This window comes from Pararge aegeria, chromosome Z (assembly GCF_905163445.1).
Source record: "Pararge aegeria chromosome Z, ilParAegt1.1, whole genome shotgun sequence".
In the NCBI taxonomy this organism is placed as follows: Eukaryota; Metazoa; Arthropoda; class Insecta; order Lepidoptera; family Nymphalidae; genus Pararge; species Pararge aegeria.
In genome coordinates, this window is record NC_053208.1 from 10,139,514 (window position 1) to 10,154,345 (window position 14,832).

The 14,832-nt window shown below is 39.3% G+C and overlaps 4 protein-coding genes across 5 annotated transcripts; 1 reads left to right on the forward strand and 3 right to left on the reverse strand.

Annotated features, from left to right (window-relative positions):
• Positions 1–4,603: 4,603 nt before the first annotated feature.
• Positions 4,604–6,697, reverse strand: LOC120636506 (uncharacterized protein K02A2.6-like). Its single transcript, XM_039908014.1, has one exon. It carries the CDS (start codon positions 6,695–6,697, stop codon positions 4,604–4,606), a length of 2,094 nt encoding a protein of 697 aa, XP_039763948.1.
• Positions 6,644–10,910, forward strand: LOC120636161. The gene is made up of 2 exons (XM_039907496.1): positions 6,644–7,067; positions 9,125–10,910. Exons 1-2 carry the CDS (start codon positions 6,890–6,892, stop codon positions 9,718–9,720), a joined length of 774 nt encoding a protein of 257 aa, XP_039763430.1. The 5' UTR covers positions 6,644–6,889; the 3' UTR covers positions 9,721–10,910.
• LOC120636160 lies at positions 7,568–11,249 on the reverse strand. Of its 2 annotated transcripts, none has more exons than XR_005659353.1 (2): positions 10,782–10,847; positions 7,568–9,544 (listed from the first exon to the last, which is right to left on the reverse strand). XR_005659353.1 is itself a non-coding variant. In XM_039907495.1 (2 exons), exons 1-2 carry the CDS (start codon positions 11,072–11,074, stop codon positions 8,170–8,172), a joined length of 1,212 nt encoding a protein of 403 aa, XP_039763429.1. In that variant the 5' UTR covers positions 11,075–11,249; the 3' UTR covers positions 7,568–8,169. The 2 variants fall into 2 exon arrangements, 1 of the variants encoding a protein (XP_039763429.1); XM_039907495.1 differs by having other exon boundaries at positions 7,568–9,088; positions 10,782–11,249.
• LOC120636507 lies at positions 11,242–13,458 on the reverse strand. The gene is made up of 2 exons (XM_039908015.1): positions 12,502–13,458; positions 11,242–11,673 (listed from the first exon to the last, which is right to left on the reverse strand). The coding sequence occupies exons 1-2, from the start codon at positions 13,372–13,374 to the stop codon at positions 11,242–11,244; spliced, it is 1,305 nt and encodes a 434-aa protein (XP_039763949.1). The 5' UTR covers positions 13,375–13,458.
• Between the last annotated feature and the right edge of the window lie 1,374 nt (positions 13,459–14,832).

The window sequence follows — 14,832 nt, forward strand, 5'->3', positions numbered from 1 at the left end:
ACTTAGCTAATGTAAGTGACAACTCACGTAATAATCGCTTATACGACATTCATAATGATTTAAAAAAGTTTTGGGAGCTAGAAAGCTTACCACAAAAACCTATACTCACAGATCAAGAAAAAGAGTTTGAGCAGCATTTTTAAAACATACAAAACGCACAAATGAAGGTCGTTTTTGTGTTAAGCTTCCGCTCATTGAAGCACCAGATTGTCTAGGAGACTCATATTTTATGGCTAGGAAAAGATTTCTAAATTTAGAACGTCGATTTCGAAAACAGCCTGAATTAAAATCCGCTTATGTTGAGTTTATCAATGAATACGCTCACCTAGGACATCTTTCAATTTCAAAAGTTGATCGACCGGAGAATGGGTACTATATTTCCCATCACCCTGTCATTCGTGACTGCCGTGAGTCGACGCGTCTTCGTGTGGTCTTCGACGCCTCGGCACGCACAGCAGCATCCAAGAGGTCCATAAATGACATACAAATGAAAGGTCTCGCGATACAAGACTCACTTTCACTTTCAATATTCTTCTTCGATTTCGTCAATATCGTTATGTATTTTCTTTCGTTATAGAAAAAAATTACCGTCAGATTTTAGTACATGATTCCAAGCGAAATTTACAGCTATCCGTGATGCAGAAGACAAACCCTTACAAACCATCAGGCTTAATACGGTTACTTATGGTATCGCCAGCGCAAGTTTTCTTGCAACGCGCTGCCTCTGGCAAGTCGGGGAAGAATGCGATGACCCTGTCATTAAAAATATAATACAAAGCGATTTTTATGTCTATGATTTACTGACAGGCCATGATGATGAAGACCAACTTCGTTTTTTCCAGCAATCAATTGCAAATAACCTTGCCAAAGCGGGCTTTAACTTGCGCAAATACCGCTCTAATTTACCTTCCTTGTTGTCGATGGACACGATGAAGTCTAACGGTAATCTAATAATAAGCGAAACCACCAAAACCCTAAATCTAAGCTGGAAGCCTTCGCTGGACACTCTAAAGTTTCCACTAAACGTGGAGGTGTCCGATTTAATTACTAAGCGAACTATACTTTCGTCAACCTTCAAGCTGTTCGACACTTTGGCGCTCCTATCTTTGTGCACTATCGTTCCCAAAATTTTAATTCAGACATTGTGGTCCCTAAAACTTGACTGGGATGAGCCAGCCCCCAAAGAAGTCACCAAGTCGTGGAAGACTTTCACTAACGGTCTTCAATCAATTTCTTCTTTGGCTATTCCTCGGTTGGCACTGATTTCAAACCCAGTCTCTATTGAAATGCATTGTTTTTGTGATGTATCGCAACGTGCGTATGGTGCCTGCATCTACCTTCGGTCTATGGACCAGGAAAGGCAGGTACGCGTTAATCTACTTCGCGCCAAATCACGCGTTGCTCCCGCATCTTCTCCAACTACAATTCCTCGTCTGGAGCTCTCGGGCGCTTTACTCGCAGCTGAGATGAGCTGTACCGTAATGCAAGCTTTACGTTGTAAAATTTCACGAATTGTCTATTGGACTGACTCAAGTATCGAGCTAGCTTGGCTACGAGTTGGTTCTAAGAATTTAAAAACTTTTGTCGCTAATAGAGTCGCAACAATTCGAGAGCTGACCGAGACTGCATTATGGCATCATGTCCCCACGAAACTCAACCCAGCTGATCTTTTGTCACGCGGGCGAGATCCACAAGAGGTTGCCAGCTGTAATCTATGGTGGCATGGACCTGAATTCTTATCGTTATCTGAGTCTGAATGGCCTCTATCGCAGTCACATTCTATCATTAAGATAAACGATTTGCCAGAGGTTAAAGCGCATGTTGCTGAAACCACTGCAAACTCCATATTCAATATTGAAAAATATTCCAGTTTAAGAAAGTTATAAAATATTTTTGGCTATATAAATAGATTTTTACATAATTGCAAAAATCCCAAAAATAAACTTACAGGTTCACTCTTTGCTTCTGAATTCAACACTGCACTTAATAAGCAAACCTATATCTCGCAGATAGAGTCCTTTCCTAAGGAATAAAATATATTATTAAAAGGAAAGTCACTAAATCCAAAATCTAGGATTGCGGCACTTAACCCTTTCATTCATGAAAGCATAATTAGAGTAGGTGGACGCATACAAGCTTCAGAATACAGCTTCGAAATGAAGCACCCCATGTTGCTAAATTCTAAGCATCACCTTACTAAACTAATATTTGAACAGGAACATTGCAAACTTTTACATGCTGGTCCCCAGGCTCTGCTAGCCTCTATTAGAACTCGTTTCTGGCCTATTAACTGCAGAAACCTCGCACGACAGACCGTTTTAAATTGTATTGTTTGTAGGCGGTTCCAAGGTCGCTCTAACAAACCTTATGGGCAACTTACCTTCTGAAAGGCTTATACCAGACTTTCCCTTTATTATAGTTGGTACTGATTTTTCTGGACCATTTATGATCACGGATCGCAAGGGTCGTGGTTGTTAACAAATAAAAATGCACAAAATGTTATTTGTGCATTTTTATTTGTTTTAAATACAAATGCATACACTTGGAAGCAGTTTCAGAACTATCTAAAAACGCCTTTGTTCTCACGTTGAAAAGATTAATTGCCCGTAGAGGGCGCCCTAAGCTAATTCATTGCGATAATGGTGGAATTTTTGTAGCAGCGTCTTAGGAAATTAAGGAATTTTTAAATTTAAACGCAAATTCTATTCATGATTTTGCCGCCAGCAAGGGAGTCGAATTTTGCTTCTCGCCACCATATGCTCCTCACTTCAATGGTTTGATGGAAGCCGGCATTAAGTCGGCCAAATTTCACCTGGCTAGGGTATTAGGCAATACGCATTTAACCTATAAGGAGCTATCATCTTTGTTTTCCCAAATAGAAGCTATCCTAAACAGCCGTCCTCTATATTCCCTGAGCTCATCGCCCCATGATTTTTATCATTTGACCCCGGGGCACTTTTTAATTGGTAGAACGCTTACATCTCTGCCATTTTCATGCCTACTTGGCACTAATGCCAGCCGTCTTGACAGATACCAGCGCATCGAGAAGATAAGGCAGCACTTTTCGTAACGTTGGAGCCGAGAATACATTGCAGAGCTTCAAGCGCGGACTAAATGGCGCGTAAGAAGCCAGAATTTGAAAGTCGATGACTTAGTTGTCTTGAAGGAAGACAACACCCCTCCGCTTTATTGGCGCCTCGGACGAATGAAGCAGTTGTTCCCGGGAGCCGACGGTGTAACACGCGTCGTCGACGTTGCCACTGCAAGAGGCGTCGTACGTCGCGCTCTAAACAGAATATGCTCACTACCAAATTCCCACTCCGACCCGAATATAACCGAAGAGGATGATGCTTGAAAGCTGTCAAGCTGTCCAGGGCCGGGAGTATGTTCGCGCGCCTAGTTCAAATGGACCGCTAGAGGGACGGCACGGGGCGCAGGGACCGAAAACTGGTGTGGGTCGGCGCCCCTACTCGGGGTTCTCAGATAGACTCGAGCGAGCGACCCAACGCAACGACACGGAGAAACGTCAGAATTCCACGGAATTAAAAATCCGACTAGTCCAATCAGCTATTTACTAATGTAGACAAAGTCCCAGGCATTCTTAGTTGCTATATAAGTTTCAATATTAAAATAAATTTTTATACCAACTCTAAATGCATTATTCTTTTTCAGGTTGGTATATGGAAAAGATAATTCAAATAGAATCTTGAATTTAAAGCTCGAAAAATATGAATAGTTATGATATTTCTTTCTACCTATACCCATCAATAGAAATTAAGGGATTTATTCCACTTGCATATATAGAAGTATACCGCTACTATACTAGGAATGTTTGAAATTGGATTTGAGTAACATGATGAATCAGCCGTCATTATACAACACAGAAATCACTTTCTCTTCATCACACAATTAATTTGAAAATCGAAACGAGGACAATGACTCAAGCCCGACTCTAAAAATAGAAACAATTTTAGCTCAATTTTATACTGGCCCAATCTGTTGAGCCTGACAGATCAAACCTAAGCACCGAAAATTAAAATCGAATATCGCTCCCGTATCTACCATTAACAAAGATGAAATTACAGTTTATAATGGTAACTCTCGTATAGGTTCTAGGACGCATACCTGCAACAAAATATTTTACTTACTGAAAACTTATCAATCTAAGTAGTAACGATATTCTTTTAACGTTACACCTTTACGATTGTGTCCTAAGAAGTAACCAGAAGCTGTAAGAAATTTACCGCAAAAAATTTATTGGAGCAAAACAGGAACCAAAAAACATTAGCAGCTAGCAAGCTATTGGGACACATTTTCTTGGCGTTGTTAAATAAAACGGCGATGCGCCACAATAAAAACAACGTGTGAGGTGTGTTGTAATTGAACGCAACCCATCTATGGTGCTTTGTCTATGGCACAGACAGGAACTGTATTAATATAGTGGTATGTCGGTTGGTGTGAATGAAACTACCGTATCGCTCCGTAGCTAGTTTATTACTGCCAACTGACACAATTGACAAGCATTATATACGTCATCCCTCCAACATTAGTTTGGGAACCTGGAACAATTTACAAATAATTCCCTGAAGTACCAAATATAACATTATTTAAAATATTGTCTATAATCTATAGGTTTCCTAGACCTTTTAGAACGCCCGACTGGACTGTTTTCCGCGCTACTTGGATTACTTGATTTATTATTAACCAAACGTAATGATTCGGCACCAAATTCAGCCGGTTGGGGTTCTTCTTGCGTTACAACGTCCGCCTTTTCCTCACTATCAGCTCCCCCTTGGCCCATTACGCTATCATTACCGCTCCCCACAATAGGTACAACATTGTCTGTTGCTACCTGCACGTCCCTCTCCTCCACTACAATGGCCGGAGGAGGTGGAGGTGCAGATGTTGAGACTGGGCTCTCAGTGTGTGTCGACACGGGGATCGGTGTTGGTGATGAAAGCTGCTCTGGTAGGGTACTGCCTGATTGGTCTAGGCTTTCATCACTATTACAAAAACTAGTATATTTTCTAATCTGATCTACATGCCTGTTACAACTAGTTTTATAATCTTCAAAATAAATTTCAAACATTCGGTTACCTATAACTCTTTTAACAACGCCTACGCACCATATTGCCTTTCTCGCAATAAACCATTTAGCCCATACAGTTTCACCTACATGAAAATTTCGGCTAGGCTTTAACGCCGCCATATCTTGTTTAGAATAGTTTTCCTTAGGCGGTAATATTAAATCCAATCTTGATCTTAAATTCCGACCCATCATCAGCATCGCTGGTGTGGCACCTGTAGTGCAATGGACAGTATTCCTGTAGTTAAAAAGAAAACTGAGTAATTTCTCGTTTACATGTCTTTGACATCTGCTTTCAGATAAAATGCATTTTATCATTTTTTTACAAGTTTTAACGGAATTCTCAGCTTGCCCATTGCTAGCTGGATGGTAGATCGGTGAAGTAAGATATTGGATTCCATTCATCCGACAAAATGTGTTAAATTCCGCAGAACATATCTTTACGTCATTATCGGAAACCATGACATTAGGAACACCGAACTTAGAAAAAATTTCTTTAAGTTTAAAAATAAGCGCATTGGTGGATGTGCCACGGTCCATATAAACACATTCCAACCATTTGGAATATGCATCTATGACAATCAGGTACACGGACTGCCCTATCGACATATAGTCTATGTGCAGCCGGTGCCACGGACCCGGCGGCCGCGGCCAAGGCGCGGGCGGCGCGGACGCCGGCGCGCTTCGCACTGCCGCACACGTTTGACATGAGTTAACCCACCGTTCGATGTGTAAGTCGATCTGCGGCCACCACATTTTTCCCCGTGCTACATTTTTTGTTTTTATTATGCCCAAATGCGATGAATGCAATTCTTTCAACATCCTTTCTCTGTAGGTATCCGGAATGACTATTCTATGTCCCCGTAATAAACACCCATCAACCACTTCTAAATCCGTCTTGCATTGGAAGTACGGTAATATCGATTTACATTTGATTTTTTTAGGCCACCCCTTGTCCATATATTTCATTACCGTTTTTAGAACACTATCGGCCGCGGTGGCACGCCGTATGTCATTAAACAGAACTGGTTCCGCGTTCGACTCGAAAAAGAGAAAATATTTAGAACAGTCGTCTCCTTCGCCATCGTCATACTGAACTGATAAGGGAGCCCGTGAGAAAAAATCTGCAATTTGGTTATTTTTGCCGTCTACGTACTGCACTATATAATTATATGCAGACAATGTTACCGCATATCTCTGTAGCCGTAATGCGGCCGTGACTGATATGCCTTTTTCTTTACCAAAAATAGAAAGTAATGGCCTATGATCGGTTTTCAAAATAAAAGGTTCCTGACGGCCGTACAAATATTGGTGAAAATATTTCACCCCAAAGACAATAGCCGTTGCCTCTTTCTGTATTTGGCTATAGTTCTTTTCGCTCGTCGTTAATGACCGCGACGCGAACGCTATCGGCCGTTCGCCGCCCGAGGCGTCCCGATGTGCGAGCACTGCGCCGAGTCCGACCGGCCCCGCGTCCACGGTGAGCATGAGCGGCGCGGCCGGGTCGAAATGCGCCAGCACCCGCTCGCTCGCTAGCTCACGCTTTAGGGTATAAACTGCGTTAAGCGTGCCTCTCGCGTGTCCATACAAAAACGACCCGCGCGTGCCCATGCGCGTGCACACGCTCGTGAGCCCGTCGCGTGATACTTCCGTGCAATGGGGCACGCATGCACGCGACGTGATCACGCATCACGTTGGACGGGTCCACGCGCGAAGCCCGCTAGCGGGTGCACGCGCGTGCTTGTTCAGTTGACAGCGCTATCTCGAACCGACCGCACGCGCGTGCCCGGCCCATAACAAAAAATGACAAATTTTGATACAGAAAGGGTAATTGTTGAAGTTCAGTGTCGTCCTGCCATATGGGACCAATCAAGCGAAATATTTAAAGACCGGGACGCTAAATCAAAAGCATGGCTAGACATTTGTAAAGTACTGTTTGAAAATTTTGATGACTGGAGTGAAGCAGAAAAAAACATACAAGGTAAGTACCTACACTCTTTTTTTATTTTATAATAACGTAGGTTAGGTAAACTATTCTTTGCGCCTAATTTTTATTTTTAATAATCTATGCAATTAGTTATATATAATTAGTTATTTCAATTGTATTTGTGTCAATTAAATGTTTTCAACAATTAATCCAACTATAAAATTAAAACTCGGAATATTTACAATAATTTACCTATGTAAATATAAAATCATGCTTATATTCAAAACTAGTGCAGAGATACTGCGTATTTCTGAACATTGTGAAATTCGTGTGAACAATGTCCCATAATATTGGTATGGTTTTATATAATTATTGCTCGATAAATTCCAAAGTTCTTTCTTTCGGCCACGCGGTCGCCGCCATTTTGCGCGTCACGAGACAACCAGTATGTTCACGACTGCGAGCTTCACACTACTTCACACTATCGGTGTATTTAGGGTTCAAAATCATTTTAGGGCAGAAACAGTGGATCGGTAGGTAAATAAATAAAACAATTATCAACTAAAATATTTATTATATTGGTTTTAGAATTGGGCTAGTAACTTTGTAAAATAAGCGTGCGTTTTGTAGTTTTGTAGGTTTTTCTTTGACATCTCTCAACTTTAGTTTACAACAATCTAAGTTATTTGGTTACATCCTATGATTTTATATAACTAGATTAGTTATACGCCCGCTTTCAAAGGCAAGAGCAATGGAAGGTAATTGCCTACCATGCAGTTAGTCACGCTCCAATCGGTGTCGCGTCTACATGTGTTTGAGTACCAATAATATTTTAGTAAAAAAGATGCCTACTTGTGTTTTTAGACACTGTACAAACTACACATCACTGGATGTGTAATGAAAGAAAAAAAGTTTCATTTTATGCGTAATTACATAACATTTTACCTATTTAATGTAAGAATACTGAATTTCTTATAATTTTCGACTGTCATGGCGGCGCAACTGGTTACATCCGATGAATTTAACAAATAAAATCATTAGGTATAAAATGTCTGCTATGCTGCTGTCAAAATATGCCTGCTATGTTAATAAAAAATGTGTGGTAAAAAACCGTGAAAATTCAATTATTGAATGTACATAAATTATAAAAAAGCCTTCAATAAATACTGCGATCTTGCCATGACAGCTGTCCGTCTGCAACGAAATAATCTGCGAAGCTATCGCGTAATGTATACGAATCTCTGTGGGTATTTCCAATTAACCCCCGAACTGAACGTATATGGTCTGGTATAATGACAATATCATGAAAGTCATTAATTTGACTTCTTGATCTTATAAAATTATGCAAAATACAAATTGTTTTAAGAAAACAAATTGCTTTGTCTTTTCCAACGTTCAATGGACGATGGAGTATGCGAAATTTATTAGCCATGATACCAAATGTACACTCAATATAACGTCGCGCTCTCGTTAACCTATAATTGAATATTTTTTTTTTGTAGTTTAAATCGAGAGCTCGAGCATATGGCCGCATGACATGGCTAGATAACCCAAATGCTTCATCTCCTACAATAATATAGGGCAAAGCTGCGGTTGCAGCAATGTTGGTTGGTTTATCATTGTGTATTACGGGCAATGCTTTGGCAGGAGGAATATCTATTAAGTCATTGTTGATTTGTTCGTACAATCGGCTTTGTGTGAAAATTGCGGAGTCAGATTCTTTACCCTGCACTCCCACGTTTATATAGGTAAACTCATAGTTGGCGTTACACATTGCAAGCAGTACAATAGAATAGTAATGCTTATAGTTGTAATAGAGGGAACCACTATGTGGAGGTCTTATAATGCGTATATGTTTTCCGTCTATTGCACCTATGCAGTTAGGAAACTGGGCTTGCGTTAAAAAACCTTTTTCAGTCTCTACCCATAGCGCACGGGAAAATTTTGGTATACATTCTTCCTTTAACCTTTCAATTATAATTTGACAAACTTCTGTTACTATTTTTCTGACCGTGGTTAGTCCTGTCTGATACGCCAGATGAATATCGACGAAGGTATGTCCACTAACTAAATATCTGTAATAAAATAAAATACCTGTGTTATTGTTTCAGTGAAAAAGCTGCAGCAAAGATGGAAAACTGCAAGAGACACTTATATAAGAGTGAGGTCTACTAAAAAAAAACTTAAATCAGGCTCCGGTTCCAGGGCAAATAAAACATACGTTTACTATAACATGCTGTCATTTTTAGATTCAAACTCGAATACTCAAGGAGAAGAATCGGCAGACAATTTTAATCAGTCAGTAGAGCAAAACGCGTCACCGAGAACTTCACAAAATAATACGATTATTGAAGAAGATTTGATTAATGTACCTAGCACCAGCTCCAGCGTTACCAAAGAAACACGATCTTCCAAGAAACGTAAGTGCGAATCGCCAACTGATTTCGAATTAGAGTTGTTAAATTACGTGAAGAATAACACTGCAGATAATATGGACGAAGACTTGAATTTTTTTAAGTCATTATTACCAACTGTAAAAAAATTGAGTTGCTTTAAAAAATTATTATTTCGTACGAAAGTATTACAAGCTTTAATTGATATTGAAAAAGAAATGATTATTACCATTGATGACCTTTCATTAACGCAAAATACGGTAACGAATGATTTAGAATCCTTAAATGTAAGATCAGATACGAACAATGAATAAATAGGTAACAAGAAAGACTTTGAAGATTTGATTAAGACTGTTTAATTATTAAGAACAAAAGAAAGAGAAGAACATGAAGAACTATTTAAGTTAGTAAAAAGCGCAATTTTATATTTATATTTTTCTGGTCTCATGTGCAATTATTATGATATACAAGGGCATTCGCCAAAAGTTTACAAGCCTTGAGGTGTCATGTTCATAAGGAAAGAAACGGGGTCGATTCGGACACTTTTATCTTAAACCCTATTTTGGGGTCAAATAAAAAAGTGTATCAATAGACCCCTTTTTTACTTAATGGACCTTTTTTTTGAACCTACTCATAACATTGCTCCTTCATATGTCCTCTTCTTAAATTTAATCTTTTATGTAGTAAACTGTGATTATGATTGTGATGATAAATAAGAATTTAAAATAATATTAGTACCCGATCTAGTAATAGAAGGGAATAATTAATAAGGGAAATATTCATATGTAAAAACTTGCAATCAATATGCGTCATTATAATTAATACTTTGTAAGGTAGGTATATTATTATAATTAAGACATTTAGACTTATTGTACTGTTTTAACTGTTATTGTGTTTTTTTATTTTAAACTTGAACCTGTGATTTTATTAGTGTATTTCAAATGAATAATCAATGACTAATTGTAACGTAGCGTTTATGCAAGACACTGTGATGACTGTTGTGATTAAGTATATAAAAAAATAAGTGAATAAGTAGGTATAGATAAAAAAAAACGAAAAAGATAAAACTGTGTAATTTAGAAATAACAAAATATAATTAATAAATATAAGAAACTGTGATTAATATGATGATTAATAAGTGTGCGGTTATGTGTTTCGGTCCGTGAACCACATCAAGAAAAACATTTTAAGCCATATTCAGGTGTCACTGCCGAAACAATAAGAACTTCTTCTTCTTTCTTGCTTGATGTGGCTAAACAGTAATGTGACTTACATAAATTGGCAAAAAATATGAGTGTTCTAAACTTTTGTTAAATAATGACTGTTTTTTTACATGAATAAAGATGATTATTAATATCGAAATGTCTTTACTTACCGCAATGTCATTGCAAATCGTTCCATTGGTGATACGATTGACGTAGATTTCAATCGTAGATTGTTAGTCTTCAAATAGGGCTCCAGTTTTGAATATAATTCATCATAGACTTGTAATGAAACTTTAAAATATTTGAAAAAAAACCTTTCATTTTTTCTTAATATACCAAACTTCACCACGAATTCCCCGCACAGTAACCTAGATTCAACGAACGGGCTTACTGGCTGGCGTCTTTTTTTGGCAATTCGTCGTCGCCGTCGTCTTGATAAATAATACAACATTAATTTATCCATTATTACTTATTCGACTGTACACCTCCAACGTCAAAATTGTACTGAGAAAACTGCGTACGCGGATGCACGCGCCGATGCCCGCGCATAAGCACGCGAACGTGCTCACGTGCGTGCACCAGAAGCGTGGCCCGCGACGTGCTCACGTGCGTGCACACGCTTAACGCAGTTTATGCCCTAACGCTGTCGAAAGCCGCCTGCTGCCTCTCGCCCCACCGCCACCCTGCGCCCGCGCGCAATAACTCGTGTAGTGGGCTCAACACTGCTGACGCACTCGGAATGAAATTCCTGTAGTAGTTCACTACCCCTAGAAAACGTTTTACTCCGAGTACGTTAGACGGCGCGGGTGCGTCAAGTATTGCCGCCACTTTAGTAGGACACGTTCTTAGACCTCTCTTATCAATTACGTAACCTAAATAGGTCACACTATTTTGGAAAAAGACACATTTATCTTTCTGCAACCGCAAACCCGCCTCTTGCAATTTGCCTAAGACCTCTTTAAGCCTAGACAAATGTATTTCTTTCGTTGGCCCGGTTATACACACATCATCCAGCCAGACGCTGACTCCGTCCAACCCCGATAGCAGAGTTTCCATTGCTCTCTGAAATATTGCTGGCGCATTAGCCAATCCATACACCAATCGAGTGTAGGCAAAAAGGCCTTTATGGGTATTAATAGTCGTTAACTTTTGAGATGATTCTGATAGTTTAAATTGATTGTAAGCATTACTCAAATCAATTTTCGAATAGCATTCCCCCCCTCCTAGTCTAGAAAAAACCTCCTCTATCCTCGGTAAAGGGTACTTATCTATTTTTAAGTCTTTATTTAATGTACATGAATAATCACCGGCAATTTTTAACTTTCCATTTTCCTTCAAAACTGGAACTATAGGAGTCGCATACTCTGAGTGGTTAACGGGTATTAGAATGCCTAATTTAACTAGTCTATCGATTTCTGCGCTAACCTTGTCTTTTAGTGCAAAAGGCACGGACCGTGGTTTAAAAAATCTCGGCTTTGCATCATCTTTTAATTGTAACTCGACTTCAAATTTATTAAAACATCCTAAATCATCGCTCCAGATTTCCTGATATTGCTTTAATAGCCGTTGCACATCGTCAATAGGCTTATTTGTACAAATTAAATTATTGTTATTAGACGACGCAAAATAAATTCCAAACTGAGCCATAAAATCACGACCTAGTAAGGGTGGGCCACCATTTTTAATAACATACATTTTGATTTTTTTTGTATTATTGTTATGTTTTACCCTGCCAATGAAATACCCCAAAGGCGTTATTCTATGGCCAGTGTACACACACATTCTTAAATCACAGTTATGCAACATCATATTTTTAAAATATTTTGAGTAAAGATTTTCTGACATCACTGAGACGCCTGATCCGGAATCCAATTCCATAGGTAAGCTAACGTTATTAACGTTCACAGTCAATTTAATAGGACTATAGTCTACATACCGCATGTTAAAAAGATCACACTCCCTGCAATCACTTCCTTGAGATGTATCAGATTCCGCACCAATATTATGTAAATTAGACTTTTTAGCTTTACACATTTTTTTTAAATGGCCTTTAAGCCCACATACGTTGCACTTAAGATTTCGGAACCTGCACTTTTCCGCACTATGAAACCGGAGACCGCACACATTACAGCGCTGTGAATCTTCCTGAGGTCCGCCGCGGGACCTTGCCTGGCTTTGGCCCGGGTTGGCACTGCGCTGCTCGTTGACGCGAAATACAGGCTCCTCCTTGACGATGACGCGCGCTTGCCGTGCACACGCTGCCTTCTGTGCCACTTCCACGGCTTGTCCGAACGTCAAACTCTTAGAATCGCATTCGAAAAGTTTATCACGCTCCGGTCCTGCCCTGAATCCCAGAACGAAACGGTCCCGCATTAGCGTGTCTAACTCCGTGCCGAAGTCGCAGTACACGGCTAAGCCCCTCAGGCGCGCCGCCCACTCTTCGATGCTCTCACCATCCGATCTGCTTGCTTCATAGAATTTCGCCCTGTCTGCGAAAGTCGACCTCTTTGGTGTGAAATGACGATTGAGTACTTCTACTAGCTCACTGTAGGCACAATCTTCGAGCTTATTCGGATGCACAAGATTCCGAACCAAACGGTATGATTCATCCGACAGATGAGTTAACAAAACTGCACTTTGACTGGCTTTTGTAATATTGTTTAACTTTATAAACTGTGTCAACCGACTGTAAAAAACTTCCCATTCGTTAATTTTATAATCGAAAAGGCTTAAATTCCCGAGATAAAATTGATTTTGATTCATTTTTGAAACACACGCGGGTAGGTTTAATTAAACGTGCCTCGTCGCCAGATGGTATGTCGGTTGGTGTGAATGAAACTACCGTATCGCTCCGTAGCTAGTTTATTACTGCCAACTGACACAATTGACAAGCATTATATACGTCATATAGACAATCATTTCTTCCTTCCGTAATCTGCTCTCTCTCGTGTGCCTGCTCATCCTACTGTCAACTTGTCTTTTTGCAACCATGTTTCTTTAATACTTTCCGAGTAAAATATTGACTCTCTAAATAGGGTTTTTATTGTGTTTTCTCCACCACGAGCGATTAAATTCTACATGGTAGCAGAGCGTGGTTTGAATAATAAGACACCGGAGTTTCGTACTAAAAGTATCCGACGTAACTTTTTGAGGTTGCACCACGTGGCCACGCGGCCATACATAAAATTAACTCAAACTCGAGTAATATGTTTAACATTCAGAAACTAATGGGGCGAGACAATTTCGCTACCTAGAAATTTAGTGTAAGTACGTATTTAGAACATGAAGATCTATCGCAATGTGTTGAGGCGAACCACACCAAATCAAAGCAAAGCCACCAAAGCAAAGACGTCAAAGCAAGAACAAAATTGATATTGTTGCTAGATCCTCAAAACTACATAAATGTGCAGGACTGTAAAACAGCGAGGCAAGTATGGCTAAGCCTTGAAAAGGCATTCGATGATAATGAGTTAACACGGAGAGTGGGTCGCTAAGGGATCTTATAAATACAGATCTCGAATAAAGTTCCAGTGTAGAAGACTACGTCAGTAAGATAATGATTACTGCACATAAGCTCAGAAACAACGGATTTGAAGTCAACGATGAATGGCTGGGTACGCTGATGTTGGCTGGTTTGCCAGATAAATAACACGACTCTACAAAAAAATGTTCGTTCTTTGTCCTAAAGTTTATACTATTATTTTCCAGTTAGTTATGCACAAAAACGAAAAGAAAATACCTCGGTATCGGTATAAAGTTTGCTTTTGTGATAGTTACAATAATAATACTCATTTTTCAATTTTTTCATAAATTTTAATTGATTTTAATATTTTAAAAAGACCGCGCGGTGAGAGTGTGTTATTAACGTTTACACTGTGCCGCTAGATGGCACCCGAGTGATAAACAACCATCAGGTGTTATTTACAAGCCCAGAATAACTTAAAATGTCGTCACGAAAGTGCAAATACGATGCTGATGCATTTTGTTTTATATGTGGTCAATTTATTAAAGTTCGAGACGTGAAATATGAACTAAAGACATCTCACGTTCTCTATGAAGCCTATGAAGCATATTTTGACTGTCCTGTATGGAGTCAAGATAAGCCATGAATAATGCAAAATGTACCATACTAGAATTATACCATATTAGAATTATTTTTTGTTGTTGCTGTAAGCTACTTTTATAGATATTGTTAAGTTAGTTTGAGTTTTAGTAAGTAGT

Bases quoted from the DNA above. Each gene is read 5' to 3' on its own strand.
- LOC120636507 (XM_039908015.1), bottom strand. From the start codon at position 13,374: ATGAATCAAAATCAATTTTATCTCGGGAATTTAAGCCTTTTCGATTAT. The intron at 11,674-12,501 runs GTTAGCTTACCT...GCAATATTTCAG, and splicing joins TGACTGTGAACGTTAATAAC to AGAGCAATGGAAACTCTGCT.
- LOC120636506 (XM_039908014.1), bottom strand. From the start codon at position 6,697: ATGGGCACGCGCGGGTCGTTTTTGTATGGACACGCGAGAGGCACGCTT.
- LOC120636160 (XM_039907495.1), bottom strand. From the start codon at position 11,074: ATGGATAAATTAATGTTGTATTATTTATCAAGACGACGGCGACGACGA. The intron at 9,089-10,781 runs GTAAGTAAAGAC...ATTTTATTACAG, and splicing joins CGATTTGCAATGACATTGCG to ATATTTAGTTAGTGGACATA.
- LOC120636161 (XM_039907496.1), top strand. From the start codon at position 6,890: ATGACAAATTTTGATACAGAAAGGGTAATTGTTGAAGTTCAGTGTCGT. The intron at 7,068-9,124 runs GTAAGTACCTAC...TTATTGTTTCAG, and splicing joins AGCAGAAAAAAACATACAAG to TGAAAAAGCTGCAGCAAAGA.